This window comes from Ranitomeya variabilis, chromosome 1 (genome assembly GCF_051348905.1).
Source record: "Ranitomeya variabilis isolate aRanVar5 chromosome 1, aRanVar5.hap1, whole genome shotgun sequence".
Classification (NCBI taxonomy): Eukaryota; Metazoa; Chordata; class Amphibia; order Anura; family Dendrobatidae; genus Ranitomeya; species Ranitomeya variabilis.
Genome location: NC_135232.1, coordinates 587,647,621 through 587,665,581, shown reverse-complemented (window position 1 = coordinate 587,665,581; position 17,961 = coordinate 587,647,621). Strand labels below are relative to the sequence as shown.

Here is a 17,961-nt window from a genome sequence, read left to right as displayed (position 1 = left end):
ATGACGTTTTCAGCGGTACCATGGATATTTATATCAGTCTTTTTGATCGCGTGTTATTCCACTTTTTGTTCGGCGGTATGGTAATAAAGCGTTGTTTTTTGCCTCGTTTTTTTTTTTTTTTTCTTACGGTGTTTACTGAAGGGGTTAACTAGTGGGGCAGTTTTATAGGTTGGGTCGTTACGGACGCGGCGATACTAAATATGTGTACTTTTATTGTTTTGTTTTTTTTATTTAGATAAAGAAATGTATTTATGGGAATAATATATATTTTTTTTTTATTATTTATTTAGGATTTTTTTTTTTTTTTTTTTTACACATGTGGAAATTTTTTTTTTTAACTTTTTTACTTTGTCCCAGGGGGGGACATCACAGATCATTGATCTGGCAGTGTGCACAGCACTCTGCCAGATCGACGATCTGCTGTGCAGGGCTGCAGGCTTACCAAGTGTCTGCTCTGAGCAGACACTCGGTAAGCCACCTCCTTCCCTGCAGGACCCGGATGCCGCGGCCATCTTGGATCCGGGACCTGCAGCCAGGAAGGAGGTAGGAGACCCTCGCAGCAACGCGATCACATCGCGTTGCTCCGGGGGTCTCAGGGAAGCCCGCAGGGAGCCCCCTCCCTGCGCGATGCTTCCCTATACCGCCGGTACACTGCGATCATGTTTGATCGCGGTGTGCCGGGGGTTAATGTGCCGGGGGCGGTCCGTGACCGCTCCTGGCACATAGTGCCGGATGTCAGCTGCGATATGCAGCTGACACCCGGTCGCGATCGGCCGCGCTCCCCCCGTGAGCGCCGCTGATCGGTGATGACGTACTATCCCGTCGGCGGTCATACGGGCCCACCCCACCTCGACGGGATAGTACGTCAAATGTCGGGAAGGGGTTAACTAATAGAGGATGTAAAACCTCATGGTGGTGAGCAGGCTCGGCTTTGGCAGCCAGCCTCAAGGACTTTGTGATGGTAACATCAATCAGGGTTGGGCACAGTGGTTAAGCACAGGAGTGAGGATAATAGGGTCATTGGTGCCCTGAAAGTTTACTGGCTCTGCTTGAATGGCCCCCAGTGCGTGCCGCCCCTTTATGGCTGTCTGTCCTGGTGCTGTATGTCAGACAGCTGGGGTTATCGCAGTACTTGTGAATCCCAATGTACTAGCACTCCACCTGACTCGTACTGAGATTATTTAATCCTGTGATTTGAATAAAAGCTGTGGCCATTTTGACCACCAAAATAATGTGTTTTGTGTATTTATTTTAGTACCTAGGTTTACAGTAGTTATGGAGGTTTTAAGATGGAGTGGGGTCCTTCCCATATCCAAAAGTCAAGAATTTTTTAGGATTTCTTCTGAAACCAAGACTGGGAGGTATGCTTGGAATCATTGTCATGTCGGAAAGTCCAATAACGCTCATGTTTCAGCTTCCTCACAAAAGGCTAACACAAAGCAGCCCCAGATCATAACCAAGCCACCATCACCCATTACTCTAGCTATCAAGAAGCACCACAGATCCTCCACTATACTTAATTATAGGCATCAACAAGTCGTCAGCAGCATGCTTAACTGTAGCAACACCAAGTCAGCATTACTCATATTACTGTAACTATATCACCGAGCCACTACCATGCTTCATTCTAAGCATCTCTGAGCTACCACTGCACTGTAGACATCATCAAGCCATAGTCATGTTTCACGGTAGGCTTCACAATCGTCATTTTTAGAACAGGATTACTCTGTCGTATGGGAAGGAGGCAGCACTAACAAGCAGCGGAGAAGAACCTGTAATACTTATATATTAGTAAGGGACCAGGGTCACCAAATCATGTGATAAAAATAAGGATTGCAGTGGGTACGGAAAGTTTTCAGACCCCTTTAAATTTTTCAATGAAGGAGTAGAACCAACTCAAGGAGGATCACAAGGAAATGGACAACATGTGACTTAAATATGAATGTCTAAGCAAAGGGTCTGAATACTTATGACCATGTGATATTTCAGTTTTTCTTTTTGATTAAATTTGCAAAAATTTCTACATTTCTGTTGCAGACTGACCAACTATGCACTTATTAAACTGCGTGTTGAATCAAAGAGTGTTGTTTCTTTTTATAAAAAGTTATAACTTTATTGACACAGACAATACACACATTTAATTAAAATAATGCCTCTAAGCCGTAGAAAAATTGTAATAACAGGTAAGCGTAGAGAAAGTTTACAATAATAGCAGGTAAGCACTAAATAACATTACAAAACAGATTGATTTGTTAGTATTAATGATAGAGCCTGCTGAGATAATATCTCAATTCAGTTAAAGCATACTAAGAAAATATCTCAATTAGATTAGAGCATGCTGAGAAAATATCTCAATTCAGGTAAGCATTAGATAAAGTAAGCACTAAATAACATTACAAAATAGCTTGACTTGTTCGTATTGATGATAGAGCATGCTGAGATAATATCTCAATTCAATTAAAGCATGCTGAGGAGATATCTCAATTAAATTAGGAAGAAGCTGTCGCGAAACGCGCGTTGGGGTTCGGCCAGGACTAGCGTGCCATGTGTGGCTGTAAGCAGGGAGCACCACCTATTTAGGTAATACGTACATTTTCAGTTTTTACAGTTGATGTATTTTGATATTAGTGGATCCAGGTTAGCAGTAGCTCTTGGAGCGCATTGATCTGGTTAAAGCTGGTATATAGGGCTCTTGGAATCCATGGTTTCTATCTGCACTAAATATAGGTGCGGTCATAGTATTTACTCTGACTGGGCAATGAAATGGATATAATCCTTGCATGGCTGTGAGTAGCATTAAATATAGCTTCGGCTTTATTGCTCATTTTTGATAGGGTAATTGAGTTGGCATAAATTCTTGTGGAGATCTTATTGTCCAGTTTTTGATAGGTCATTTGAGCCAGTATAATAGCTTTATTTATGTTTTGATTTATGGGGTCTGCACATTAAAATTTATGTAGCGCATATTATGAAATGAAGGGATTGATCTTTTGACTGAGCGCTTAACACTCTTTGCATTAATATACTGTGTTTTGATATACAGCTTTCTGCACGCTTTATAAATTATGTCCATGGTATCAGCAAAGTTGCCCTCAGCACAATTGAGAATTTTCTCAGCATGCTCTTTTGACAACCAATAACAAAACACAATCGCTTTAAAAATGTTTGAGATATTTTCTTAGCATGCTTTTTACAAAAATGGTGCAATGTTTCCAGACGGAATCTTAATTGAGATATTTTCTTAGCATGCTTTAATTGAATTGAGATATTATCTCAGCATGCTCTATCATCAATACTAACAAATTAAGCTGTTTTGTAATGTTATTTAGTGTTTATATTATTCAGTGCTTACCTTAATTAAGAGATTTTCTCAGCATGCTCTAATTTAATTGAGATATTTTCTCAGCATGCTTTAATTGAATTGAGATATTGTTATTTAGTGCTTATCTTATTTAGTGCTTACCTTAATTGAGATATTTTCTCAGCATGCTCTAATTTAATTGAGATATCTCCTCAGCATGCTTTAATTGAATTGAGATATTATCTCAGCATGCTCTATCATCAATACGAACAAGTCAAGCTATTTTGTAATGTTATTTAGTGCTTACCTTATCTAATGCTTACCTGAATTGAGATATTTTCTCAGCATGCTCTAATCTAATTGAGATATTTTCTTAGTATGCTTTAATTGAATTGAGATATTATCTCAGCATGCTCTATCATTAATACTAACAAATCAAGCTGTTTTGTAATGGTATTTAGTGCTTACCTGCTATTATTGTAAACTTTCTACGGCTTAGAGGCATTATTTTAATTAAATGTGTGTATTGTCTGTGTCAATAAAGTTATAACTTTTTATAAAAAAAAAAAAAAGAAACAACACTCTTTGATTCAACACGCAGTTTAATAAGTGCATAGTTGGTCAGTATGTTTATAGTTTGTATAGAGGGTTACCCATCCAGAGTGTGAGGTAATGGGTTTGGGTCATATGTTTACATTTCTGTTGCAGAGTATACATTAATGAGAAAAAAATTAACTTTTTTGAATTTACCAAATAGCTGCAATGAAACAAAGAGTGAAAAATGTAAAGGGGTATGAATACTTTCCGCACCCACTGTAAGTGGACAAACCTTTTAAGGGGTATGTGGCCATTTTGTATGCTGTGAAGGGACAATTCTGTAACAAAGAGTCATTAAGGACACACATTGAGCACCCTTGGGTGTTACCAGTGATCTTTTTATATTGGAATGGTAAAATTATTATGCCCACCTATAGTCAGTGAGATGTCATTTGTAATTTTCTAGTACAGGTATTATTAGTACCAGGGCTGCCACTAGGAATTTCAGGGCCCCATACTGGCAAAATTTTCGTGGCCCTCTCTTGGAAAAACTCCACTTCTGCACCACATGCTCACCAATCACACATTTACAGTTCCCATCACCACATACATAACCATCAGCTTTTGTTTTGGCCAAAAGATTTTTTAAACCACCACCAAGACTAGGTAGACTCTTTTGGCCGGACTCTACTCTACTATAACTTACTAAACATTTGTTTAAATATCCAATAGGATTTAGGTATATTTTTATTTATTTTTACATTTTTAAAAAGACCAATAATATCACAAACAATGAACAAATACCGCCGCATCATGTCCAGACCACATATTACCACAACAGTGACCGAATAATATCACATACAAGGGACAAATACCACTGCACCATGTCCAGACAACATATTACCACCACATTATGACCAATAATACCACATACAAGTAACAAAAACCGACACACCATGATCAGACCAGATATTACCACCACAGTGACCGAATAATAGCAAACAAAAGGAACAAATACCACCACACCAGGACCAGATCACATATTACCACATCATAGTGACCGAATACTACAATACTGACCATTAATAAAAAAACACAATACTAATATCACCATAAGTGCCATTATACACAGGAGATCTGTATATACTGTCAGTGTACAGGTAATACAGGGATCACCAGTGACATTATACACAGGAGCTCTGTATATAGTATACAGTGAATAGTGTCAGTGTACAATTGACACACTGACTCACCCATGACATCTATAGTTGAAGTCCTTTATCTTCACTTTTCATCTTTATGCAGCGCACACTGCCATCACTTCTTCCAGCCAGGACTAGTCTCTGTAGTAAATAACACAATCTAGAGCACATTCCCCAATTTTTCACCAACCTTCACACTACACCAGAAGTAGAAAACACTATCCTCAAAAGTAATATCCTTTAATTAGCCCCTACAGTAATAATATCCCATATTCTGGACCCCACTTGTCCTCCCATTCTGCCTCATATCCCTCCATACTTCCCCCATGTCTCTCAATATTGCCCCCAGTCATCCATACTAGTATAATATACCCCATAGTCATATATAGCAGTATAATGCACCGCATAGCAGTATAATGCACCCTGATAGCACTATAATGCACCCTATAGTACTATAATGGACCCCCATAAGAGTATAATGCATCCCCTTAGTATAATGCAGCAGCCCTATAATATAATGCACCCATAGTATAATGCAGTAGCCCCATAGTATAATGCAGCATCCCCATAGGGATATAATGCACCCCATAGTATAAAGCAGAAGCTCCATAGGGGTATCACCCAATAGTATAATGCAGCAGCCCCGTAGGGATGTAATGCACCCCATAGTATAATGCAGCATCCCCATAGGGATATAGCACACCCAATAGTATAATTCAGCATCCCCATAGGCATATAATGCACCCCATAGTATAATGCAGAAGCTTCATAGGGATATAATGCACCCCACAGTATAATGCAGCATCCCCATAGGGATATAGCACACCCAATAGTATAATTCAGCATCCCCATAGGCATATAATGCACCCCATAGTATAATGCAGAAGCTTCATAGGGATATAATGCACCCCACAGTATAATGCAGCATCCCCATAGGGATGTAATGCATCTCATAGTATAATGCGGCATCCCCATAGGAATATCATGCACCCTATAGTATAATGCAGAATTGCCATAGGGATATAATGCACCTCATAGTATAATGCAGCATACCAATATGCATATGATGCACCCCATAGTATAATGCAGCATCCCCATAGGCATATAATGCACCCCATAGCATAATGCAGCATCCCCATAGGCATATAATGCACCCCATAGTATAATGCAGCATCCCCATAGGCATATAATGCACCCCATAGTATAATGCAGCATCACCATAGGCATATAATGCACCTCATAGTATAATGCAGCATCCCCATAGGCATATAATGCACCCCACAGTATAATGCAGCATCCCCATAGGCATATAATGCACCCCATAGTATAATGCAGCATCCTCATAGGCATATAATGCACCCCATAGTGTAATGCAGCCTCCCCATAGGCACATGCATCCCCTTTTCCTTCCCATAGTAGTATAGTATGCCCCATACCACAGCCTCACAAAAAAAAATGACTTTCCTAGCTGGCCGAGCTCCTGCAGTGTGTCCTTGGACGTCCTGTCCGATTTGGCTGAAGCGCACAGCATTGTTCCCGGCGTATGACAGTGACGTCATATGTCAACAGCGTGCGCGTTGATGTCAGCTGCCAGCCTGTGATTGGCTGGTGGCTGTTAACGGTAGGAATCTCCTGCACGGTAACAGATTTTAACTGATCGTGCGTTGGAGGACGCATGGTCAGTTACTGAAGCGGCAGGATCCTGCTGCTCGCTCCCGGTGAGCAGAACAGTAAGGGCAGTAATGCCCTGATGGCGACCTTGATTAGTACTACTGCTGTATAACTGCAGACAGCAGAGGGTTAAAATCTGCACTTATCCTTTTCACAGGAAATCATGGGGGTGATGTTCGTCAATACAGATGAGGAAGAAGATCAAAACATCAAAAATAAACTCGTGATCAGAGCCTCACTAGAAAGTCCTCTGATTTGAATTCCTAATACAAACCTCCTCAATAGATAACAAGACAATACAAACCAGAAGAGCTCACACTTCTCTCTCGTGTTTTCGTCTTTGATTTCCCCAGTGGACTGGTATATGAGTACACCTCAGACCCTTTTTTCCACTTTAGTCCAGCACCGTGAAGCCCACTTTCACACCACTCGTCACTCAGCTCTCCTAGACACTTTCATTGTAATCCTGGCTCTTGTCCCAGTACTCAGCAGAACAACTGGATGGTTCACCGCTGGTCACTAGTGCTGCTGTCAATGCCTTGTTTATTGGGGGTCTTTCTTCCAGCTCTGATTTTGGGGGAGCTCCGGGGTATTGTTAAAGTTGTATGATGGCGCCTATAGTTATTGAACATGGCCTGTATGGAGTACTGAAGGCTCTAAAAATATTTTTTACTCCCTTTTTGTTGTGAAAATCAAAAGTGACCACCATAAACATCTAATCTTATATTTATGTCTCCCTGTGATGGGACATAGTGGTGACACATCAGTCATCCCTTAAAGTTTAGGTACAGTATTATTATCATTTCTACTGATGTGTTTATTATCTACAGCAAAATTATCAGAAGAAGATATCAAGATCGAGCATAACGTCTTCACTCATGAACCGTGTCATGTGGCCTTGAACTGTACAGCAAATAGCTTTGAAGTGATCATCTTCTGGAACAACAGTAGTCTAAATGTGACTCATAATGTTGTGGATGTAAGAGACCCAGACCCAGAGACCCGTTATACCTGTATAGTACAGAACCCCATCAGTCACTCCTCCAAATCCGTAATTCCATGGGAATTCTGTAAAAAAGGTAGTTATTCAATCAGTACATTATATTGGTAAAGTTCATCAGTCTATGTTTAGAAACTGTCAACAAACAGGTTAACTAAAATTCAAAGATGTGTTTGCATTTAGTACCTTGAGTGGAAAATCAACACAGAGGAGTAGAAGATATCAATCTGTATTTAGAAACCATCAATAAACAGATTAATTACTACTAAAAAATGTGTTTCCATTTAGTATCTAAAATGCACAACAATGAAAATCAACAGAGGGAATGAAAATCAGTCAGGGTTTAGAAACGGTCAACAAACAGGTTAGCTATAAATGAAAATTGGGCTACCGCATAGTACTTTGAGTGCACAGAGGTGATAATCAAAAAAGGGGGTGAACATCAGTCTGTATTTGGAAACTGTTAGCAAACTGGTTAACTATAAATGAAAGATATTTTAGTACTTAGTACCTTGAGTTCACAAGAGTGGAAATCACTATATGTAATGAACCTTATTTGTTAATATAAGGTCACGATCACGATAATAAAATGGCAATTACATTACTGAAAATAAAGAAGAAGGGAATCTAAGTGAAAACAGGAAAAAACAAACTTCAGAGGTGTTATTTATTATATTATGGGTTGTAGAGGGTTTCATTTTTTTCTTTATAAAATGAGCCTGATAAAAACTAGTTTTAGAAGAAAATTGGAAATGTTTTTGTATTTTTTAACATTTTGAAAAGTTTTGAAACTTATGTAAACTTTTTACATTTGTGGAGTATATTTACGGCACAGAGCAGAGAGTGGTATAAGGAGCCCAAAGTTTCCTGAGTGTTCGTCTGTGTTTAATAGGGTTATAGTAGTAATATGCTGCCAAACACCTCTGGCATCTGCTTATCGGGAGACCCCTGATACACATTGTTTGGCTGGTTGATTGGTCCCACTGAAATCATTAGACTTGACTTGATTGTGTATGTAGGCCATTAAGTTATGTACAATAAGTTATATTATGGTTTAGCTTGGAAATCAGGGGGATTTCTTTTTTACACTACAGAGCTTTGAGTAAAGACGACACTTCCCAGAATGCAAATCAGCCCCTTCAAAGTAGAAATTGGGAAGTTGTCAAACCACAACTGATTATGATGGTGATATTTATTAGCATGAGACAGCAAAAGGGGTCCAGCTTATTTTTGCTCTTATTTGAGAGCTGGAGGAAGACTAGTTTCAATGCTCCTTTCATTTGGTGTGTGGCGGCCATTGTTGCTGTGGTTTTGTGCTTGTGGGGTGCTGCGATCTGGAGTCACGGGGGACTCAGTCTTGCAGTATGGGCACTGTGAGGCACCGGGCCATCCGCCCTGCTGGTGCACTGTCTCTGAGACAATGGTTACTTACAATAAAAGTTAGGTCCCACTTAGAGGTTCGCCGTGACGTGGCAATGGGCTTCATATAGTCAGACCAGAATGTTACACTAAGGCCCTCATGTTATGTATATATTTTTGCCTCACAGCATAAGAGCAGTCAATGATTTTTGGAGGTGCCGTCTATGCACTCTATTTCAGCACAACTGATTATCAAGTGATAGTGTGTTAATTAAATAATATTATTTTCTTATTTCAGAGAACAAATATTGGATCACAGTAATTGTTTTTGTCATTGCAATTATTGTAATTGCTGCAATCAGTAGTTTCATCTATTTATATCGCAAGTGGCAAGTAAGTCATCCTTCCTTCCTTATTTAACATTTCAACTAAACAATAAATGTGTCATACAAAGAAAAGATTTCCATTGATAAAACACTGCCTCTATGTACAAGAATATATCTACTATAATACTGCCACTATGTACAAGAACATTGGTACTATGATACTGCTCTGTATGTACAAGAATATAACTACTATAATACTGCCACTATGTAAAAGAATATAACTACTATAATACTGCTCCTATGTACAAGAATATAACTACAATAATACTGCTCCCTATGTACAAGAATATAACTACTATTATACTGCTCCTATGTACAAGAATATAACTACTATAATACTGTCCCCTATGTACAAGAATATAACTACTATAATACTGTTCCTATGTACAAGAATATAACTACTATAATAATGTCCCCTATGTACAAGAATATAACTACTATAATACTGTCTCCTATGTACAAGAATATAACTGCTATAATACTGTCCCCTATGTACAAGAATATAACTGCTATAATACTACTCCTATGTACAAGAATATAACTACTATAATACTGTCCCCTATGTACAAGAATATAACTACTATAATACTGTCTCCTATGTACAAGAATATAACTGCTATAATACTGTCCCCTATGTACAAGAATATAACTACTATAATACTGCTCCTATGTACAAGAATATAACTACTATAATACTGTCTCCTATGTACAAGAATATAACTGCTATAATACTACTCCTATGTACAAGAATATAACTACTATAATACTGTCCCCTATGTACAAGAATATAACTACTATAATACTGCTCCTATGTACAAGAATATAACTACTATAATACTGTCTCCTATGTACAAGAATATAACTGCTATAATACTACTCCTATGTACAAGAATATAACTACTATAATACTGCTCTCTATGTACAAGAATATAACTACTATAATACTGCTCTCTATGTACAAGAATAGAACTACTATAATACTGCTCTCTATGTACAAGAATAGAACTACTATAATACTGCTCTCTATGTACAAGAATAGAACTACTATAATACTGTCCCCTATGTACAAGACTGTAACTACTATAATACTGCCCTCTATGTACAAGAACTTAACTACTATAATACTTCCCCCAGTGTATAAGAATATAACTACTATAATACTTCTCCCTATGTACAAGAACATAACTGCAATAATACTGCTCCCTATGTACAAGAATAAAACTACTATAATACTGCTCCTATATACAAGGATATAACTACTATAATACTGCCCCTATTCACAAGAATATACCTACAATAATACTGCCCCTATGTACAAGTATATACTGTAACTGTTATTATACTGCTCCCTATGTACAAGTATATAGCTACTATAATACTGCTCCCTATGTACAAGTATATAACTACAATAATACTGCCCCCTATGTACCATAATATAACTACTATGATATGGCTCTCATGTACAAGAATATAACTACTATAATACTGCCCCTATGCATAATAATATAACCACTATAATACTGTCCCCTATGTACAAGACTATAACTACTATAATACTGCCCCTATAAAAATATAACACCTGTAATACTGCTCCTATGTGCAAGGCTATAACTACTACACGGCCCCCGGAAGAAGCTTACGCGAAACGCGCGTAGGGGCTGGCGTCCTCCACACATACACCACGTCTACTATGGGTAAGGTGCAGTCATGGACTCTGTGTTTACATTTATCCTGTATGGGTCCCCTAGACGGTATCCAGTGTGTTTTCACTGATCACTAATGTTGATAGTGCCTGTATTAAAAGAGTGAACCTGCATCCTTGAGCTGGATTATATTGGTGATGTGTGGGGTATCTTTTTACCCGTATCCATGTTAGACTTAGGTTTTATTATCTGCTTAATATGTACTACTACTGATAGTTTAATACAATTGTTGTCATTTAATAAATATCTACCTTTTATTAATTACAAGTGACAGCTGTTTGACTCCTTTCTTCGCATAATTTAATATTGTTTGGGAGTTTGTCCTGTCCGTGTTTGGACATATATGTGGCTCTGTTCTAATTTATTATAAGGCTATAACTACTGTAAGGAGGCTAATGGCCGTGTAGTCAATGGGAGGTATGTGTGGCAGAGATGGCTGCTCCCTGCGATGCAACCTGGAGTATTTTGCTTCAGTGCATGTGAGCTCTAAGATGTCGTTTAGTGCACCTGGGTCTGGGTTGCGGGTAGCTATGAGAGATGTGCGGGTCTGGCTACCCACATACCTCACCTGTGGGTGTGGTTACAGCCTACATAATAGAGGCTGTTTGGCACATGGTCTGTGTCTTGGGAGGTAGAAGGCCTCGGTGTGTGGCTACAGACCGAGCCTGCGTGGACATTGCCCAATCTGTATGCCCACAGGCCAGAGGGAGCAGAGAGCCTATGCGGCATCAATAGTTAAAAGATCTAATGTTAAAAATGATCAAAAAAATAAATCATTATATACTCACCGTCCGTCGGTCCCTCGGATCCAGAACCGGCCTTTCCCGCTCCTCGTGACGCTCCGGTGAACGCTCCATGCATTGCGGTCTCGCGAGATGATGATGTAACGGTCTCGCGAGACCGCTACGTCATCATCTCGTGAGACCGCAGTGCACTCTTGGGACCGGAGCGCGCGAGGAGCGTCGGTAACCGCTTCGCCTGGATCCAGGGCCAACGGAAGGTGAGTATATAACTATTTTTAATTTTATTTCTTTTTTTTAACAGGGATATGATGCCCACATTGCTATATACTATGTGGGCTGTGCAATATAATATGTGGGCTGTGCAATATACTACGTGGGCTGTGCAATATACTACGTGGGCTGTGCAATATAATACGTGGGCTGTGCAATATAATACGTGGGCTGTGCAATATAATATGTGGGCTGTGCAATATACTACGTGGGCTGTGCAATATACTGTGTGGGCTGTGCAATATACTGTGTGGGCTGTGCAATGTACTACGTGGGCTGTGCAATATACTGTGTGGGCTGTGCAATATACTGTGTGGGCTGTGCAATGTACTACGTGGGCTGTGCAATATACTGTGTGGGCTGTGCAATATACTGTGTGGGCTGTGCAATGTACTACGTGGGCTGTGCAACGTACTACGTGGGGTGTGCAATGTACTACGTAGGCTGTGCAATGTACTACGTGGGCTGTGCAATATTCTGCGTGGGCTGTGCTATATACTACGTGGGCTGTGTTATACACTACATGGCCTGTGTTATACACTACGTGGGCTTTGTTATACACTACGTGGGCTGTTTTATACACTACATGGGCTGTGTTATATACTGCGTGCGTGGGCTGTTATATACTACGTGGCTGTGTTATATGCTATGTGAGCTATTATACACTCCGTGGGCTGTGCTATATACTACGTGGCTGTGCTATATACTCCGTGGGCTGTGTTATATACTACGTGGCTGTGCTATATACTCCGTGGGCTGTGCTATATACTACATGGGCTGTGCTATATACTACGAGGCTGTGGTATATACTATGTGGCTTTGCTATATACTACGTGGCTGTGCAATATACTATGTGGCTGTGCTATTTACTACATGGGCTGTCATATACTACATGGCCGGCCGCGAACAATCAGCGACAGGCACAGTCCGGAATCCTGTGTATTCAATGTATTCTAAAATCTTCATAAATAAACTACATACATATTCTAGAATACCCGATGCATTAGAATCGGGCTACCATCTAGTACTACTATAATACTGCTCCCTATGTACAAAAATATAACTAATATAATACTGCCCTATGTACAAGAATATAACTACTATCATACTGCCCCTATGTACAAGAATATAACTACTATAATAATGCCCCTATGTACAAGAATATAACTACTATCATACTGCCCCTATGTACAAGGTAATATCTACTATAATATGCTCCTATGTACAAGAATATAACTACTATAATACTGCCCCTATGAACAAGTATACTGTAATACTGCCCCTATGTACAAGAGTATTACTTATGTAATACTGCCCCCTACTTAGAAGAATATACTACTACAATACTGCTCCTATGTACAAGAATGTACCTATAATATTGCTATCTACAAGAATATAACTGCTATAATACTACCCCCTATGTACAAGAATATAACTACTATAATACTTGCCCATGTGTATGAGAATATAGCTACTATAATATGGCTCCTTTGTACAAAAATATAACTAGTGATGAGCGAGCACTAAAATGCTCAAGTGCTCGTTTGCTCGGGTCGAGCAAATTGGAACACTCGGGTACTCGACCCGAGCAACAAGCCCAATGTAAGTCTATGGGAAACCCGAGTATTTTTACCGCAATCCCCCCGGGGGTCCTTTTAAGATCTAAAAACGTCTGAAAATGATGAAAACACTGCTCAAATGACATGAGAACATCATGGGGATCACCCCTGGAAGCATTCCTGACTCCTAGGTCACAGCTGTAAGCAATGTTGTCAGAGTTTCACGCCATTTTTACAGGTGCACCAAAACACATACAAAAACGAAACCAAAATAGATTTTGCTGGGAAATATATTAAGGTACATCCTTTCCAGGGTGATGACTTGTATATAAGGCAAAATAATTTACCCCAGACCAAAATGTTCCTCCCCCACTTGGGCTATGTTCACACGCAGCGTTTGTGATGCGTTTTTCAACTTTAACATTGCCTTCAACCACTACAAATGCATTCACTGGGAAATGTCATTGTAACATTTAACAACCCTAGCTGGCCATGTGGTGTGTGACACATAAGGAGACACATCTTGTTTCATTTATGAAGGAGGGACTCTTAAAGTCACAAAGCCTATTTTTAGAGGGGCATCAGGCGGCATTAATATTCTTAAAGGGCCATTATTAAACAGTGGGTCTTCTATGCTATTATTGCCTATGAAGTGAGTGTCTGGGCTCCCAACAATTACAACACACCCCAATACCCATTTCATGAGAGGTACAGGAGGGCTTCCTGAAAAAATATTGCATTGAATGCAAGACCTGCCCTACTATCAAGTTATTTGCACCCCAATAATCCTTTGAACCCAGGTACTGGGTGGCCACAGGAAAACCCACTTCACATTCTTCAGTTGGTCCTGCCATACTGTTTACTTATGCATTGAATGCAAGTTCTGCCTTGACCCAAATTTGCACGCACCCCAATCCCCCCTTGGAAGAAACATGGAGGAGGGCCTCATAAAAAAAATGTCCCATTACAAAGGTGATCTAGTGGTGGAGAATGAAGGGACAAAGATAAATCATACTGAAATAAAAAAAAGGTTGTGAATCCACTGATGAAAGTAAATAACAAAAGGAAGGGGCGAACACAGGTTCATATATATGATGCCATATATTGTAGAGGTATACACTGGGTCATAAAAGGACGGTGCAGAGATATTAAATCTGGAATATATAAGAATAAATGGGAAAAATATACGTACATCTCATGTTGATGACAGTTCCCCCTGGGGGAGTTTATTTTGCTTTCTAATTAGTAACGGGCATCATAAAAACACCCTTGCACAAAAATTGAGCGACTTTAGTATCACAGAATACGTTCACCCTGGTGTTCTACTGGTTGTGGATGATTTGGGGGAAGCACGGTGGCTAAGGCTACTTTCACACTAGTCCGTCGGTACGGGCTGTCGCAAACCGTCGGCCCGACATACCGACGGACAGTGTGCTAAATGTAGCACAACGTGGGCAGCGGATGCAGTTTTACAACGCATCCGCTGCCCATTGTGAGTTCCGGGGAGGAGGGGGCGGAGTTTTAGCCGCACATGCGCGGTCGAAAATGGCGGACTCGACGCACAAAAAGTTACATGGAACGTTTTTTTGTGCCGAAGGTCCGCCCAAACACGACGCATCCGTCGCACGACGGATGCGACGTGTGGCCATACGTCGCAATGCGTCGCTAATGTAAGTCTATGGGGAAAAAACGCATTCTGCAGACAACTTTGCAGGATGCCTTTTTTCTCCTAAATGACGCATTGCGACGTAGGCAAAACGACGCTAGTGTGAAAGTAGCCTTAGTGGTTAGTACTGCAGCCTTGCAGTGCTGGAGTCCTGGGTTCAAATCCCACCAAGGACAACATCTGCAAAGAGTTTGTAGATTCTCTCTGTGTTTGCATGAGTTTCCTCTGGGCACTCTGGTTTCCTCCCACATTCCAAAGACCTACTGATAGGGAATTCAGATTGTGAGCCCCATTGGGGACAGCGATGATAATGTCTGTAAAGCGCTGCAGAATATGTTAGTGCTATATAAAAATAAAGATTATTATTATGAGGATAAGGAGGAGGATAACACCAAACAGACAAAATCAGGAAGCGGATAGCCATGTGTGGTTGGGGAGATGTGCATGACAATACACCTCCACAAAAAGGACAATGTAATACAGGTTATGTTTTGCTGTTTTAACTTGGTGGTGTACAGAAATCTTGCCCAATCCAGCCCTTGTTCATTTTTATAAGAGTCAGCCTGTCAGCATTTTCAGTTGACAGTCGGAAGCGCTTATCTGTTATAATTCCACCAGCGGCACTAAAAACCCGCTCTGACAGAACGCTAGCAGCAGGGCAGGCCAAGATCTCCAAGGCATAGAGAGCCAGTTCATGCCATGTGTCCAGCTTGGATACCCAATAATTGAAAGGCACAGAGGAATCACTGAGGACGTTTGTACAATCTGCAAGGTACTCCCTCAGCATCTTCCCAAGCATTGAACTTCTTGTGACAGCACCCCTTGCCTCTGTGCCGGCACGATGGGAGGGTCTGAGAAAACTGCCCCAGAACTTTGCCATTGTTCACCTGCCTGAGCTGGATTGCACTTCTGTCTCTCTCGTTTGGACTCCTTGGTTGTACAACAAACTCTGACGTCTGCTGCCAGCGTTCTCACATGGGAATTTTCTAAGTAATTCCGCTACAACGGCCCTCTGGTAATGCAACATTTTAGTACACCTCTCTGCCTCTAGCAGAAGAGATTGAAAGTTCTCCTTGTAGTGTGGGTCTAGAAGTGTCACCAACCAGTAATGAGTGTCAGCCAAAAAATTTATAATGCGAGGGTCACGTGAAACGCAGCACAACATAAAGTCAGCCATGTGTGCCAGACTGCTAACAGGTAAGACTTCCGTGTCCTCACCAACAGGACAACTGACCATGCTGTCCTCCTCCTCCCTGTCCTCAGGCCATCCCCGCTGAACAGACGGTATGACAGCTGTGCTTCTAGTACCGTCTATACGTCATGAAAGTAGCTCCTGTTCTACCCCCTCCTCCTCATTGCCTACCAATCCACATTGGGAAGACATGAGGCTGGGCTGAGTGTAATCCCCCCGTATGGTTCCTTGGTCCATGTCCTCGTGCTCTGCCTGTAATGCATCCTCTTTAATTGTGAGCAGAGAGGTTTTCAGAATGCTGAGAAGCGGGATGGTGATGCTAATTATGGTGTCATCGCCGCTCACCATCTTGGTGCAGTCCCCAAAGTTTTGTAGGATGGTACATATGTCGGACATCCATGTCCACTCCTGAGGTTTTATGTGTGGAGTCTGAACTGAATATCGATGGCCTTGTTAATTTTGGTCATCAACAACTGCCCTCTTCTGCTCACAAATCCTTTCCAACATATGCAGCGTAGAGTTCCAACACGTGAGGACATCACACACTAGTCGGTGAGTCAGAAGCTAAGCTGCAAACGCTGCTGAAGAACGGCAAGGGCGGCTGTAGCTGACGTTCTAAACTGGACAGACAGACAGCATACTTTCACTAGCAGCTCCGTGTAGCTTTTCAGAAAACGTTGAACCACGAGGTTAAGCACATGGGCCAGGCAAGGTATGTGTGTGAGCTCACCTTGCCTCAGAGCCGCCACCAGGTTCCAGCCATTGTCACACACGACCATGCCTGCCTGGGTGTAGGTTCAGTGGTGTCATCCAAATATCTGACTGCTCTTTCAGTGCTGTCCTCAACTCTTCTGCATTGTGCGGTTTGTCACCTATGCAGATTAGCCTCAGCACAGTCTGTTGCCGCTTGGCTGAGGCAGTGCTGCAGTGCTTCCAGCTTCTGACTGATTTGTTGATTTCAGAGATGGAGGATGAAGAAGAGGAGGAGGAGGTGCAGGATCTGTAGACTGTGGGGGCAACCCTGATTGACGTAGGGCCCACAATCCTCGGCTTGGGGAGGATGTGTTCCATCCCAAGGTCCGACTGGGTCCCGGCTTCCACTATGTTAACCCAGTGTGCCGTCAGTGAGATGTACCGTCCCTGCTCAGAAGATCTTGTCCACGTGTCCGTGGTTAGGTAGACTTTCCCAGTAACAGCATTGTTGAGGGCTAAAGAGCACCAGAATTGCAGGGTGGAGACCCGAGCTCCCGCCGAATAATCCCGGAAATACTCGGTGCTCGCCGAGTACACCGAGCATAGTGATACTCGGGTGAGTACCGAGTAGTGGTTAGCACGTTCGCTCATCACTAAATATAACTACTATAATACTGCT

The 17,961-nt window shown here is 41.2% G+C and overlaps 1 protein-coding gene across 2 annotated transcripts in view; it reads left to right on the top strand.

Moving 5' to 3' along the window:
* LOC143769472 (SLAM family member 5-like) overlaps positions 1-17,961 on the top strand; it is a 99,947-nt gene that overhangs the window by 37,996 nt on the left and 43,990 nt on the right. For both annotated transcript variants that reach the window (XM_077258078.1, XM_077258087.1), the window contains exons 3-4: positions 7,542-7,790; positions 9,369-9,463. In XM_077258078.1, the coding sequence (XP_077114193.1) occupies positions 7,542-7,790; positions 9,369-9,463 (344 nt within the window). The remainder of the gene's footprint in view (positions 1-7,541; positions 7,791-9,368; positions 9,464-17,961) is intronic.